Genomic DNA, 16,211 nt, shown 5'->3' with positions numbered 1-16,211 from the left:
ATCTAATGTCTGTCGACCAATACATTGTCCAACTATCATCCTTTTTTGAACAGTTTAATTAACAAGGATAAATAGTAAATCAAGGACTGCACGTGCCGTGTACTACAGAGCGGTGACATTGGAAGTGAGAGAGTAGAATGTGCTATGATAAAAGCTGTCTCTGCATGTTGTAAACCCCAGTAGGGAGGTTACACACTCCAGAAAGTACATAAAGGCTGCCTCCCTCTAAACATTCGCCAGTAAAGAGCTTTAATGTGCACAATGTAAGACATTGATGGTTACATAGTGTTTAATGAAATAAACCTAATGAAAGCCACTTGGTATTTCATCCAGCTAAATTTGCCCTCTGGGGAATTCTTTTATAGACACAGTCTGCAATTCATTTAATCAGGGAAAAGGAAATTGATAACCCACGCTGGCATTTAAAGTGTCATTTATTTTTATCTCTCAAATCACCCCTAACTACTTCAGAATCCTGCTTAGCATTGTAGGGAACTAGAGGAAAACGTCTTTGCCGTCTGCTGAATATACATGTGACTCTAGAATTCCAGAGGTTAAACGACATATATCAGATGCAGGTAAACATGTCTGCTCTACAGTGATCGTCAATGGCTGACTGAACATACAATATATTTGCCTACTTTAAAGGCTAGCGCACACTCAACACTGGGTTCAGGAACCATCTCTTTTGTGACGTATTGGGATATTATTCAATGTAAGGGAGCCTGCGCCATCTTTGTGCCAATTAGTATTTTAATAACTACAAGCTAATTATTTCCCCCAGAGTAGGGACAGACAGCGTACTTACAGTATAATGCTATTAAAATACTAGTTTTCCCTCTGTCCCTTCACTTGGCAGCAGTTGATAGCAAATGCTGTTGAGGCGTAGCGCAGAGCAGTGACCTCTATTAGCGTGCTGGCCGGGACCTTTAGTTAATCTGCATAGTTCACAGTAATCATCAAAAATCATGGAACATCAACTAGGGGAACTACAGAGTGGACTGGGGCAAAAATTGACATTCAATGGAATTAATTTACACCATTGTTCCGAGACAAAGGACCTTATTCTAGTCCACAGCATTGCCGGCCACCCCCTTCCCGTGTCACGATCCCCCGCACGGCTGTGAATGGATGATTTGCATAATCATCCATTTGCAGCCTTGGGTGCAGGGGAGAAATCATTCGATGGTCAGCGACCATCGAATGATTTCTCTAGCAATCGCAGATCAGAGACACCTCTATGGTGTCTCTGATCTGCGAGCACCCTGTGCGGGAATCAGGCGGTGGGCAGCTGACACCCGCTGCCTACCCCCCACACCCGAATCACCGGACGATTACTATGGGAACGCCCAGCGTTTTCATTGGAACGCCCATGAAACTTTGGTCATTCCCATGGGCTCTGCTCCTTGCCTCCCTCCCGCACTGCACATGTGGATAAATGCACCTGCGCATGCGCCAATGCAAAACATTGCCAAAGTGATCAGTATAACCCCCAAAATTTGAAGCGTTTGACAATGTATTTACATTTGCTGTATGGCTACATTAAACATGTTATTTTCCAGTCTTTGAGCCTGATTGCGGAATATCTTCATCTAAGACTAATTTGATCAATGTGAAAGGCTAAACTTCATAGACACATTTTAATGTCCAGACTGAATAAAGGGATCTCATAAAGCCTCATTTAATGTCATAGACTGGCGACGGAACACAAATGCCAATGCAGTTGGCAGCTAACCAGATACTCCCGTTTGATCAGATATGTTCTATTTGCTTAAGATTTTAATCTTGATGATGCAGAATGATTCTACATTCTATTTTGTCTGACATTTATGGCTGAAAATGACTTACTTGTCTGAAGAAATGTAGTGTTCCCATTAAAGAGGCAGTACTGTGAGTGCTGTGTGCATTGCAAAAAAAAAAAAAATCAATATATTTAACGATCTTCAGATCTGATGGTCTACTGAAACGCTTACAAATATATTTGTGAATATCACAGCCTGCATCTATATATAAGATTATTTTAGTTTTTGGATTGGGTTAACATTTTACTGGATTGCACTGCAACATTCCTAAAGCATTAGAGCAGTTATTTTTAAACCCTATAATGTTAGAAGTAAAAATTGGTATATTATAAAGATATGTGCTCATATCTAGCATTATTGCTCCAAATACTTGCAAATGATCCGCTCCAAGAATTGTAACATACTATCATCTTTAAATTTATCATCGTATTCACCCTATAGGCTCACAGTGTTCTAGAGACACAGGGCTGCGACATGTACAAAGTCGCAGATGAAAAACAGTTGAACCTAGCATATGTAGATTCTGACTCAGATAGGGTATGGCTATTTAACTCTGTTCCACTCTGTTTTACTGCCTTTCTGCATCCATACACCATTGCATTCTTATTTTTCACTGGTCATATCTGTGCTGTAGCTCGAAATCGGTCAGCTGTTTCAACAGCACCGCTGTTTTCTTCTTTACCTCAGTAACTGATGCAAATCAGATACCCTTGAAGACAGAAGTCACATGGTGCTAGGTCTGGTGAGTATGGAGGGTGTTCTAGCACTGCAATTTGTTTCTCAGCCAAAACTGGTTCACAGAGAGAACTGTATGGGCTGATGCTTGGTGTGGGTGAAACCAGTTTCTGATGTGGGTGAAACCAGTTTTCTATAGCTCTGGCCTCTTTCTTCTTAGAACATGTTTGTAATAATGTTTTTCTTTTTGCACTTCTGGTACCAAGTCTTCCAAAAGAGCACCTTTGATATCAAAGAACACATTAACATGGATTTGCTTTCTTCCTTTCTTGGTGATGATGGTGTTTTCCAGTGGATGGACTTGGGTTTTGTCTCAGGATCATACTGGAAGGTCCATGTTTCAGCACAGGTAATAACTTTAATCACAAAATCTCTTGACATAGATTCTAGGACGCTGAATTCTTTGAGACCTGGCTCATGTAATTGTCAGGAAAGCCATAAGCCTGACCACATGGTACAAAATGGAGGTGCTTGATACGGGTACTTCCATGTTTTATATGAAAACATTTGTTATGCTTTTATGTTTATAATATCTTGCCCCTATTCAGTATTTTTTTTATTTTTTATTTCTCGATATTTCATGTTATTTTGTTATATAGTTCATATTTATTTATGTGATGTTTATTGATGTGATGTAGTTAAAAATGAAAAAAATTCATGGTCAATTCAAATTTGTATTATGATTAAGGGCTCTAAGTTTTAGGGGAAAATGGTAGGAGGGGAGTTTGACTGGGCCGTAACAAACTCTTGTGAAGCAAAAAGGTATCGCACATCGTGCTTAGATACTGTAACCTTCCCTCCTGTAAAACTGCCTGTTCCCTAGCACTGTATAATCCCTCACTCTGTCTCCTTTCTCTGGTTCCGTGCTATGTATATCAAACTATGCACACAGATTGGAGCCAAATTTACACTTCCTTTAAAAAAAAAAAAAAAACACTGCAGATTACAGAAATAAAGCTAAATCAGCAGCAGGATATTAATACTTGATGAACGAATTAACATACTAAGCGATCCTGGTTTCTATATTCAATATTGCTCATTGTCTCTTAGGTTTTTTCTTATTTTGTATTGCGTTGACTGTTTATTGGAATTTTGATTCCCCCCCCCCCTCCTTTTTTCTTTTTCTATACCCCTCCTCCAATAAACCTAAAAATTGATTGATGTTATAAAGAATTAATTTTCCGATACATGCAAATAATATATTATTTTAAATTAGATTAAGCTTTCATTTTTGTTATAAAGATCTTTTGTATTAGATGCAACTAAATGAATAACAGACAATAGTAAGGCCACCACTACAACCTGCAGTTACAGTAAGTAGGTATTGGTTATGTGTTTTTCACTTCCATCCAGCATTAAATTGAAACAACTGCAATATGTCACATCTATCCTTTATACAGCACAAGAGTATAATAGGTCACTGCTATTTCAGGATGAAGAGTTCTACTTACTGTCTTCTTGGTGGAGCAGATGATGGTTTTTGTGACGTCTCTCTGCTTCTTGTTTACAGACCTAGAATTGTGATATTTGTGTTTCTTTTTCCTTGATCGGTGTCTCTCTTCCTTAGGCTGCTCCCTTGGTCTTAAAACAGTAAATGAACCAATAAAACCTCTGATACAATAGGCATTTGCCAGACTGGAACTTATAATGTTAACTGCAATTGTTTAAAATAACAACCCCTAGGGGGGAATTTACTAAGATGCGAGTTCTATTTCAGCAGGGGTGTTTCTATGGGCAACAAATCAGAATCCACTACTTATTAATTTAGCACTTGCTAGAGGATAATAGAATCTGATTGGTTGCCTATAGCAACATCCCAAGTGAAATAGAACTCCCACCTTAGTAAATTCCCCCCTTGTATCAATAAATATCCACTTTCTTGTTAAAAAATAAACAATATATTACCTATCTCCAAACCCTTTGAAAGTATTATTCTGTGCGGTCTGTTATCTTGAGCACGAACAGAAATAATGTAATATGTGATTATGTGGGCATTGCAGGAGAGTAGTTTTTCTCTGAGAAACAGTGTCATTACTGTATGTGTAGCGCACGATGCCAGAAGAAAAGGTGGCTTCTCTTTAGCAATCTTACTGAGGTGGTTCTTTGTTCATAACCAAAGACTTGACAGCTGCCAGGTTGCTGTATGAAAGGGGTAAGAGATCCCTTATGTACAGGTCTGCAAAAAGCACCGGCCACATGCTGAGAGAATCTCCTGCCATCTTCACACAACAGCCCTGCAGCTGTCATAAGAGAGAAGGCACAGAACAGAGCACAAAAAGAACCTCGGTTCCATTTTTATGTTTATAGAACAGAGTAACAGACATTTATGAAAACCCATTTACAGGTTATCTAAAAAGGCCTACTCAAGAAAGAAATATAAATCTCCAATTATTTGATCAAAAGAGAGCTACAAGACCACATAACCACACCCCTTTTTAAAATGATGCACAATGGAACTGTCTACCTAAAGACTTTTGGGAGGTACAGTATGCCAAACAGATGTTAGCCTTTCTTTTAGAAGTTGTTCTAGACCAGGGCTGGGCAATTGCAGCTCTCCAGATGTTGATGAACTACACATCCCAGGATGCTTTGCATTAGTTTTGCTATGTGGCCATGCTGAAACTGGTGCAAGGCATGCTGGGATGTGTAGTTTATCAACATCTGGAGGGCCGCAATTGCCCAGCCCTGTTCTAGACAAAGGTTTGAATGAATGATTATGTTTTTGTTCTTTGGAAGCTTCCCACCAAGCATACCTTGGCAGTGATGGCTAACCTTGACACTCCAGCTGTTGTTGAACAACACATCCTAGCATGCATCAGTTTTAGCATGGCCAAATAATAAAACTGTAGAAAGGCATGCTGGGATGTGTAGTTCAACAACAGCTGGAATGTCAAGGTTAGCCATCACTGCCTTAGGCAACAATGCTCACCATGAAGGGACATTAAAGTATATCCAATCCCCTGCCAATACACTGTATGGTATGTTCAGCCTTGCTGATGTTAGCCATTAGCAAAGGGTGTGCAAAAGTCTGTGACATTTAAATGTTAGCGTTAATAAAGGGAATTCTGCTGTAGAGAACGACTTGGGGGTCATCATAGATGAAAAATTGGGTAATAGTGTACACTGCTCAAGTGCAGCAGCAAAAGCAAACCGGACACTGGCATTCATTAAAAAGGTAATGGATTTAAGGGATGCCAATGTGATAATACCTCTTTACAAGGCATTGGTGAGACCACACTTGGAATACTGTGTTCAGTTCTGGGCACCGCACCTTATAAAGGTCATATATGAATTGGAACAGTTACAGAGAAGGGCGACTAAGCTAGTAAAAGGTCTTGAATCACTAAAATACAAAGATAGGTTAACCAGGCTGTAGTGCAACACAGAGTTTCCTAAATGCTTTACTAAGTGACAGCAGCCCCTACCCCCTACTAGTAATGGTTGCCAAATTGACTGATTGGTTTTTACTATACACTAGCAATCTACAGCCCCAATATTCCAACATGTTGGTCACCTTGATTTACAGATTCCGATCAATTTTTGGTTGGAATCGGTGTGCATTGCAGATTTTTTTTTACCCTAATCATCTGCAAATTGAAGAATTTCCCCAATCCATTGCACATGTATGGGCCCCATTAGTCTACCTTCAGATTTACACCTTTAACAACAACTGGTACTGCAGACCAGGACAAGGTTATTTTTTTATAAAAATTATACTATTATTGTTAATATTATGTTACCTGTTTTCAGAGCTTGAGGATCTAGACTTGGAGCTTTCTGAGCGAGAATGTTTGTAATGATGATGATGGGATTTCCGTTGTCTGCTACGTGAGCTTCAAAGTATACAGAGAAATGCCATTATTATCATTCTCACCTATCACAGAGACAATATACTGTATACAAAACAAATGAAAGGCACTTGTGCATAAGTGAATCAGCTACTTACAATAGACTATGGCAGTATTTCTTATGAATATTGCTCACTTGTAATTGAACAATCCTGTACCTGCTGCCTCTGCTGCTTGCCCCAACCTCTGCCACATCTCTGGAAATATACTGTTTGCAACCTGTCCAGTACAGTTCTGCTAAGCAGTCACTAGTTTCTAGGTAGTTTGGTCAGAACTACACTGTAAACCGGGGAATAGGGCTACTGGCTATTTCCTGCTTACCTAAAGACCATAGTTGATTAAACAAATAAAATACAACGTTTGTCGAACTTGGCGTACCAAACAGGAATATTTGGTGTCATGTGAGCAAAGGGGTATGTGGATGCATCTATATATATAATTTTACAAATCTAACATTGCCTCTTTGTGAAATATTAAATGTGTTAAGTTAGACTACAAAGTATGTCCCAAACCCTTCACTTCAAAGCAAGGCTGTGGTGTTTTATTTCTGTCTACCATCTTATGGCAGGGCCTAAGTATTGCAATTTCCTGTAAACCGAGCACCTACTGCTAAGTCACTGACTCCTAATGTTATTACTGACAGCAATAATAATCACAACTGCTCTTCAGAAGATAAAAAGGAAGTTCCCTGTAGTTCTTGTCATCCCAAAATGCTTTGCAATCAGTACAGAACAGAAAAAGCAGCATGTACCCTTTTCCAGATATCTGATCTACATGTAGACATGAAAATGGAATAGCCAGAAACAATGAGAATATTACTACTTGCTGGTATTGGTGATGATAATGTTATTTTTCTATATTTCAAACAGTTATCTTGAAAACAAAAAGAAACACATTTGTATATGACACATATCATATTTCCATTTCAAATGCTATGCTTGGCAAAGCGATGTAATCTGCAAGTTAGCATATTTCTATTGGAGGGAACTTTTATTCATTTATTCTGGAAAACACTTTGTAGGAATGATACTTTACCAAGTTAAAAAACTTTTTAAATTAAAGAGAAAAATCAATTTAGTTGGGAAATGACATTCAACCTATACAATTTATTTTGTCTGTAACAAACAGCAGTGAAATTATAGCTGTTCTAATGTATACGGGGGGAATGGGGCAGGGTTTTAAGACAACTACAGGGTTAAGTGGTGAGGGGGTGCTCAATATGACTCTTTCCTGAGCATGTGTGAGATGAGGTACATGTGGCTAAGTCACAGCTAACAACTTTATATATATGATAGGGCATATCAGGATAAAGGAAAAAAGCAGAAAACTTAAACATTAATGGTGGGTACACACCAAAACGATTTGGATTGGATGCAAATCATATGCAAATCATACAATCAGATTTGCATACGCTTTGCATACAATTTGCATACGATCCCCTCTGTATTCAGATGAATGGATCTTTTACAGATCCTGCCTGCAGCAGGTAGGATCGGATTTGGATCCAATTTGGATCCAACCAAACGATTTTGACCCAATCTGCATCCAATCAGTCTGAATTGGATCCAGATTGATGGGATTGTGCCAAAATCGTTTTGGTGTGTACCCAGCATAGCAATATACTTAGCCTTAAGGTGCATACACATTGGGTGATATAATGAAAGATATCTCTCATTTTGTTCCTTTGTTCAATATATCACCCAGTGTGTACATCTCCAACAAGGAACGATGCACATGCACAGACGAACGAGCACAATGTTAACAACACACTCAGTCGTCTGTTCATGTACAGATGAGGGAGCACATTGTTAATAAGAGCCGTGCTGAAGAATTCATCTGAAAACTGACATGTCTATATTGGCCAAAGCATTCTATGTAAAACCCTCCAAGTGCATGATTATTCATTGGGAGGGTGTAACAGAGTTTGTGCACAGTGTCCTGATATTACCCCTTAAAATAAAGCTTTTCCATACATTTTTACCTGTTAAGCGGGGAGCGCACATAAAACAATCAATGTGAGTCTGGATCTGAATTGCAAATGTAATTCACAGTGTGAGATCGCTGTTAGAATGGCATGCAGGACCAAAATAGTACCTACAGTAATTGGATTGACCCCGAAGAGCTAATCATAATATAAAATAATTTACATATACAGCAGGGTTGCCCACATTTTTGCTGCCCTCTCTGGGAGAGGGCAACCAGTTCTTTGAGGTAGAGGGCGGGGCCGCTGACAGGGTGGGGAAGGGGGCAATATGTGACATATTTTGGGGCATGGTCAGGGCAAATGCCTCCTCGTGGCCACACCCCCTGCCGAGCAATGCCGGTATTGCCTGCATTGCACAGCTGGGGGTGGGGCTACAATGACGCAAACGTGTCATTTGTTCCCACCAATCCCTGCCAATAGGAGGAGTGCAGGCCAATTTAAGGGACCCTCCCGGCGATTCCGGGTGGGTAGACAACCCTGATATACAGTATAGGCAGATGTATAAAGCTTAAGAGAGTGATAAGAGAGTGATAAAGTAAAAAAGTACCAAACAATCATCTCCATTTTTCAGGCTGTTACTTTATTTCTCTTGACTTTATCACTCTCCAATACTTATTACATCTACTCCAGTGCTTTCAATGATTCATTAATTGGAGTACTACCATAAATTTTGTAAATGTTGCTACCAACTGACTAATGGGTGACCGAGATACATCCATAAGGTTATTTGTTTCTTCAATAGGTGATTAATAGTGTGTTCAGACTGGCAGTCTAAAAAACATGGCTTCTACCTGGCATCTAAATGCCAGGTAATAAAACTAGCAGCAACACAGACCCCTGTTCTCACTGCACAGCAAGTTACCGGCTAAAGCAGTTGGTACTTAATTCCTAGCAAGGCCACAATCGCGAGCATCGGGTGTAATTTTTAGTGGTGTACGACGCGACCGACGCGATGCCCCCGATCCACGTCGGCGTGGAGTTGAGAATAGAATAGTGTGGCGAGCGCAGCGAGCCACCGCGCCCGAAGCGTGGCGAGCGCAGCGAGCCCCGCGAGGGGATGCGGATACCTGTGAAGCCCGCGAAGGGACGCGTTTACCTGTGAAGGTATCCGCGTCCCCACGCGGGGCTCGCTGCGCTCGCCACGCTTCGGGCTCGGTGGCTCGCTGCGCTCGCCACACTATTCTATTCTCAACTCCACGCCGACGTGGATAGTGGGGGTATGAAAAGGTCGGAGGACGCATACCGACGCCCGTCGCGGGCTCGCTGCGCTCGCCACGCTACGGTTTCGCGTTGATCGTGGGGTGGCGTAAACTACTTCTGGGGGGACATTTCACTGTTTAGGGGTGTTTTGGAGGGTTTCTGGCCCATTTACCATTGTTCCCTATGATGATTTGGGTAAATTGAGCCATTTAACATTGTTTCCTATGGGAAATCGGGGGCATCGCGGGTAAATTGAGGCATTTAACATTGTTCCCTATGGGAAATCGCGGGCATCGCGTCGGTACCATCGCATGCACTAAAAAATCGGGTGCGATGGTACCGACGCGATGCCCGCGATTTTCCATAGGGAACAATGTTAAATGCCTCAATTTACCCGCGATGCCCCCGATTTCCCATAGGAAACAATGTTAAATGCCCCCGATTTTTACTCACGATGCCCACGATCATGATCGTTGTGGCCGTGCTAGGAAACAAGTACCAAGCAGTTCTACCCCATAATTTTCCTTTCAACATGAGTCCTTTTGCAGTGTGAATGGGTGAACCTGGGTCTTTTTTTTTTTTAATAATCTCTTTTTTATTAGAGTATTATTCAATCACAGAGACATAGAAAACGTGACAATGTTGATTCAATTCATCTCCATTTTTGTCCATGAAGTTGCAAAACTGATATAGTGCCGTGTTGGAGTAAGTAATAGCAATAATTCTATGTCACATAATCAAGCAATAACATTCTATTACATATGCTGTACTTAACACTCAACAAACACATAGACAAACAGACAGACAAACAAGACAGAACCTGGGTCTTTGACTCGTAAATAAAGCAGGTTCAAAGCCCGGGAATGACGACCTGGGTTGACCCATTCACACTGCAAACCATTTTCACCAATATACAGTACTGTACGAGACAGTAAACAGCTCAATAATATACACCAATATGAGACCCCATGAAACAAGATCAAAGTTAATTCTGAGCTGAAAGTTTTTACTTTGCCCTATAGTTACATGATGCACTGCGTGATGAAGCTTATCAAATAAACTAGACTTGACAACATCTCTGTATCTGTCATGAAGTTTTCATTTGTTTTTTGTTTTTTAAATGTAATTTAACATTTATGTATTTGCCCACTGGTGTGCCTGACCAAGAGTGTTTTCAGAGGAAATGGAAACAACATATCTGTTGCACTTTAAAGCAACAGTAAGCAAACGTTTGGGGTATATTTATTAAGATAGGGGTTCTATTGAAGATTGGATGTTGCTACAGCCAACCAATTAGATTCAGATATCTTCTAAAATGTGCTAAATAAATAAGTGGTAGATTATGATTGGTTGTCCATAGCAATATCCCTCATCAATGGAACTCCAATCTTAGTAAATAATAAACCCATTTGAGTCTACACTTTGTGGGACAACATTAGAAGGGAAGTAGATACTCACTGCTTTCTGTGCTTCCTGTCTTGCTTCCTTTTACTCTTTGGAGTGGAGGAACTAAAAAAAGGAGCATTCAATTAACTGTGAAACTGAATTCTGTATCTATTTACAAAATCTATGTTACATTTACCAAGTGATACACAGAGTCAAGACTAAGAAAATCTAAAGTAAAGTAAATGTACTGAAGGAAATATACGAAACCTTCTAAAAATAATAAGATGTGATGTTGCCTATAGCAACCAATCAGATTTGGTTGCTATAGACAGATTATGTATATCATTTCTCATTTGAATCCTAGAAAATGATAGACAGAATCTGATAGGTTGCTATGGGCAACATCACCTCTTTTCATTTTTAGAAGCTTTAGTAAATATACCCCTAAGCTTCAGTTAAGCCAGCACTGGATAACGCACTGCATGATAAAATCATAGGGCAAATACTTTCCCCATCAACATGACCTCCAACACTATAGGTTCCAGGAGCTCATGCTTACTGCAAGTGGACCTGAGTACAAACTGGGTCCAGGTAAAGAACAATAGTAATTGCATATTTGCGGAAGCAACATGGTCTGAGATACAGGTTCTGGATTAATCTCAACAGCTTTGTATGTGGTCACATCTTTTAGCAAACTGAGGCACAGATGCTCTAAGCTTCAAAAGTGATAAAATGGAAAGTGATAAACAGCCAGCCAATCAGCTCCTACCTTTCACCTCACAGACTTTGGCCAGTATTCAATGAGAAAAATTTGCCTTGTTTTATGGCGAGTTTGTGCTATTTTCGCGTTGGAAGGAGCATTTTGCTCTCCAAAAGTGAACCACCCTATTCAATGTGATATTTTCGCCGTCTTTTTAAGTGATTTTCGCTGTGTCTCTCCGAGTAGGAATTCTCCATCTTTTCATGGAGAACTGGAATGTGAACTTTTAAACTAAAAGGTTTTTTTTTTTTAATTTTGGTGTCAAAAATCAGGATTTTTTTTCTGTGAAGGGGCATGTTATTTTTATTCATGTGCTTATAGCACATGAATATACATTTAATTAAAAAAAATATATATATATAATTTTTTTTTTACACAGAGCAGCCAGCAGGGGGCCGGAGCTCTCTAGCCACTCATTAGATATTCATATATTCACTGCATCCAATCATTACATATGCACGATCAGGTGCAGTGAATACACGGTCCCCTGCTGGCTATAGGGGGGGGGGCAGCTTGTGCAGCCTGGGTCCCGGGGAGCCCTCCTCCCCTCCACATATGTTCTGGGGCAGCCAGGGAGACTTTAATCTCCCTGGCTGCCACCGTCCCCTGGCTCCCTGCCAGCTCCCTGCCGCGGACGCTCGTCCGCAGCAGGGGTTAAGACTCGCCGCAAGTGGCGGCGAGTCTTCATGTCTGGTGATCTCATACTGCATTACACCCTGCCTCATGTTTGAAAAATGAAATAAGCTGGTTGGTTGGTACTTTATCACAATCCACTTTTTCTCTCTCCAAGACTTAGTAAATAAAACCCATTGTTAAGCCTTGTACACACGGGGCAATTCTTCCAGGTGATTTTGACTTGCGTGCAATAACGATGCGTGGCCCTGCGTCGACGCTATCGCCCGGTCAAATAGACTGTGCAGGCAATAAAATGACTAGACGCCGCTTGCACAGTGTATTTGTCCATGGCTCCCAGGGCTGCTGGCTTTATGTAGATAGCTGTCTCTCTGATGGCTTAACTACATCTCCATTACACACGGACCTCAGTCCAGTGTGTACACTCCTCTAAGTGCAGCCAGGTAAAAAGTCTACTTTTTCTAGATATCTGCAAACTGGTCCATATTTTACTTTTTTATTTTCAATGTTTTACTATGGTCAGCTCCATGACTACAACACATATATACTGAATTGTTTTCAATATACAGCAATATCCAGACTTATCATTTAGTTTATCATGGCTTATTATCTAAGATAGCAGAGCAGGCATTGCAGCAATACAAAGTACCGTCTTAATAAACTGTCTTATGCATGGGTAAAGCCATCATTGACAATATTGCCAGAAATAGCTCTTTAATGTATAGGGTATAGGGTTGGATGACCATCAGCCATAGATCGCGTTATCACCTATTTTTTTTTAGGATAAAAGTTAACGGGGCTAATTAGATATCACCCTATTCTGTATGTTAAACTGCATACATTGTATTTTTTATTTTTGTAATGCTTATGCTGGTGCACACATTCGCAGGAGACTGCAGTCAAGTTGTAAAAAAAAAAAAATGAATAAACCTACACAGTATGTTATTTTATAAATAAAAAATGATTTCTTTAAATATATATATAAAAAACACTTTTCCTATGGCTTCCCCTGATATTGCCATCTCCGTAATAAGAGGATTACTCTATTACAAGCACTGCCACAATCATTTTAAAAAAGGGCTTTCCCATGCTTTCAATGGATAAGCTTTCACAGCAAACACCGCCTTATAATTTCACTCAGCAGGGTGTAACCATCCAGTATGCAGAGAAAAGCCATCATTTTTCTATTAACGGACTTATCTTCCATTAGTAAATAGACCCATCAGTAAGGACTTATGCAGCCACTTTAAAAATCCATTGTGTTCCATCACATATACAGTATGATATCGCTATAAATGTGTAGGTTTATTTACACAAGTTTTAGTTAAATAACAGACTCACTTGGAAGATATTTATATGGTATACACTTTATTATGGTAGAAATTAAACAATTTAAAAACAAGTTAATTGTACAGTATGTACTTGGAAAAGTGATAAAATGAAGAGTGATAATCCACTAACCAATAAGCTCCTACCTGTCATTTTTTTACAGCAGTTAGGAGCTGATAGGCTGGTGGTTTATCACTCTCCATTTTATCACTTTTCAGCTTAGCACATCTGGCCTCAAGCTTCAAAAAGGGATAAAATGAAAAGTGCTAAACAGCCAGCCAATCAGCTCCTAACTGCTGTGCTACAGGCTGGGTTTGAAAAATGACAGGTAGGAGCTGATTGGTTATTTATCACTCTCCACTTTGTCACTTTTGGAGCTTGATACATCTGGCCCTCAAATTAGTTTACATATGGAAATGCAGTAGTAGTCCCACATTGGTTTATTGGAGACTATCTGGGTGCCTGGTGTATTAAGTGCTCTCGGGATGTGTAGATTTGACACGGTTATTGATTACTGTAGCAATGCTTAACACCACAACTGACATTATTATATATAGTGGACAATTAGCAGAGCTCATCATAGTTGTCACATGACACCAGAAGGATAAGGATATTAGTGCTCATTAAGGATGGTTCTTTTAGTGGTAAATTACCCCCATTACAGTCAAATAGATAACATTATGTTTAAATGACTGCAAATGATAACACACAACAAGAAATTGAACATATTTATCTAGTGAAGAGCAGAAAATCACTTACTTGTGTCTTCTTTTCTTGGAAGAAGATCTACAACAATAAGAAACAAACTGGATTTATGATCTGTATCACAAATACATGAGTATCTTTTCCAGCACTTTGCTACTTCTTAGAAATACATTATATTTGGTGGCTAACTGAAGGTTTTGATAATCTGATTGGCTCATGACTAGTATATTAAATACCCAACTCTCCTGAAAGTAATACAGATGATCTCAGTCATGTAACTGTTGTTCTAATAGTTTCTGTAATGTTACATTAAGAAACCCCAATGTAGCTCTAGTCAACCAGTCCTTCATTTGTAATCACTCTATCTGTCATCAGCAATTATGCTGAGTCCTCCTAGCTTTCCCAACCAATGCACAGGGATCCAAGAAATCCCCTTGTGGTACTGGTTGAAGGATTTTGCAGCAATAATGTTATTGCACTAAATTAGGTTGGTGAGAAAACAGAATGAGTGGTGATATAATTAAGAAAATTAATGAATTAAGGGTGAAGAAAACAATATAAGTATAAAGTGGTATAGGGTAATCTAATGAAGATGGGAAGATGGGATGTTGCTATGGGCAACGAATCAGATTATATCTATTATCTTCTAGAATGTGCTAAATAAATAAGTAGATTCTGATTGGTTGCCCATAGCAACATCTAATTTTCAACAGTACTCTCATCTTGGTATATAAACCAAATAGATTTTGATCCCGGGATCTTGTGCTACTGCGTTGACCAAAGATTGAAAAGAGGACACGGCCAGCACATACAGTATCAGCATACATGTAAAGTTATATGTAAGATATGTGCCGGTTGCCATACCTGGGATCAGCTGCCACAGAACGGGCCACATGCTTACAATGCTCAGCCTGTCCATCATCAATAAGTCTGCCCTGTGATAACAGTCAATGGGCGTTGGAGGGTGGGCTTATTGGCTATAGACAGGCCGAGTGCTGTAAGCCTGTGTCCTGAGTTGCGGTGGCGGCTGCTGATCCCTGGTAAGGCAGCTAACATATATCTTACATACACCTTTACATGCATGTTTATATGTGCTAGCGGACGCCCTCTGCAGTCTTCGGTGAACAATGCAGCTTAAGAGTAGATGTCGCTGCTGGTTGATTCTCTCAATATTTAGTTTGGTCAAAGGTAAAATCTGATAAAAATGATACTGTAAAATAAAATAAAGACAATAATCAGTCTTATTCGTTAAATTTGTATTAAAGTATTAAATACAGATCTAAAAGTATGGAACCTATTTTACAAGCATGCTTCATTTGGGACTCTTGGATGCTGCAACCCCAGGGCAAAAGCTCCTTGTGCTGTCCTGCCTAAAACCTGGATATAAATGTCACCAAAATGGAAAAGGTCATATGAGCGGATGAGAGATGAGACAGTATATAAACAATATGGGTGAAGAGTAGAAAATATTCCAAGCACTGGACTCAGCTTATTCTGTATAATGGCACATGTTACTTGTGATAGCATGCCGCCATACCTGTTTCTCTTCCGCTTCTTGGAACTCTTCTTTTTTTTCTTTTTTACAGGGGAAGGACTATAAGACCGAGACCTGGAGAAAAAGATATATGACACAATTGTGACTTATACAACATTCAGCATCAGTTGTAGTTCTGTGAAATTCTAACTATAGCACTTTTTCTCTTTAAAGATAGATTAGAAATGTACAATGTACATTACAGAGTTAAAATAGCAGAGTATTCGTTACACAGGGAGCCTGAAAAATGGAATCAATATCGACTCTCCTTTAGGAAAGTGTTGTTCCAGGGCAG

General features: G+C 39.7%; 1 protein-coding gene across 1 annotated transcript in view; it reads right to left on the bottom strand.

Moving 5' to 3' along the window:
* The window catches only part of SRRM4 (serine/arginine repetitive matrix 4), a 134,753-nt gene that overhangs the window by 34,803 nt on the left and 83,739 nt on the right, over nt 1-16,211 (bottom strand). Inside the window, exons 4-8 of the mRNA XM_083151483.1 lie at nt 15,920-15,991; nt 14,437-14,463; nt 11,028-11,078; nt 6,278-6,370; nt 3,989-4,118 (exon numbers count right to left, since the gene is read on the bottom strand). Coding sequence (XP_083007609.1) covers nt 3,989-4,118; nt 6,278-6,370; nt 11,028-11,078; nt 14,437-14,463; nt 15,920-15,991 — 373 coding nt within the window. The remainder of the gene's footprint in view (nt 1-3,988; nt 4,119-6,277; nt 6,371-11,027; nt 11,079-14,436; nt 14,464-15,919; nt 15,992-16,211) is intronic.

The sequence above is a fragment of the Crinia signifera genome, chromosome 1 (genome assembly GCF_055691185.1).
Source record: "Crinia signifera chromosome 1, ASM5569118v1, whole genome shotgun sequence".
Classification (NCBI taxonomy): Eukaryota; Metazoa; Chordata; class Amphibia; order Anura; family Myobatrachidae; genus Crinia; species Crinia signifera.
Note: the sequence above shows the minus strand (reverse complement) of the source record. Positions and strands in the feature narration are given on the sequence as shown.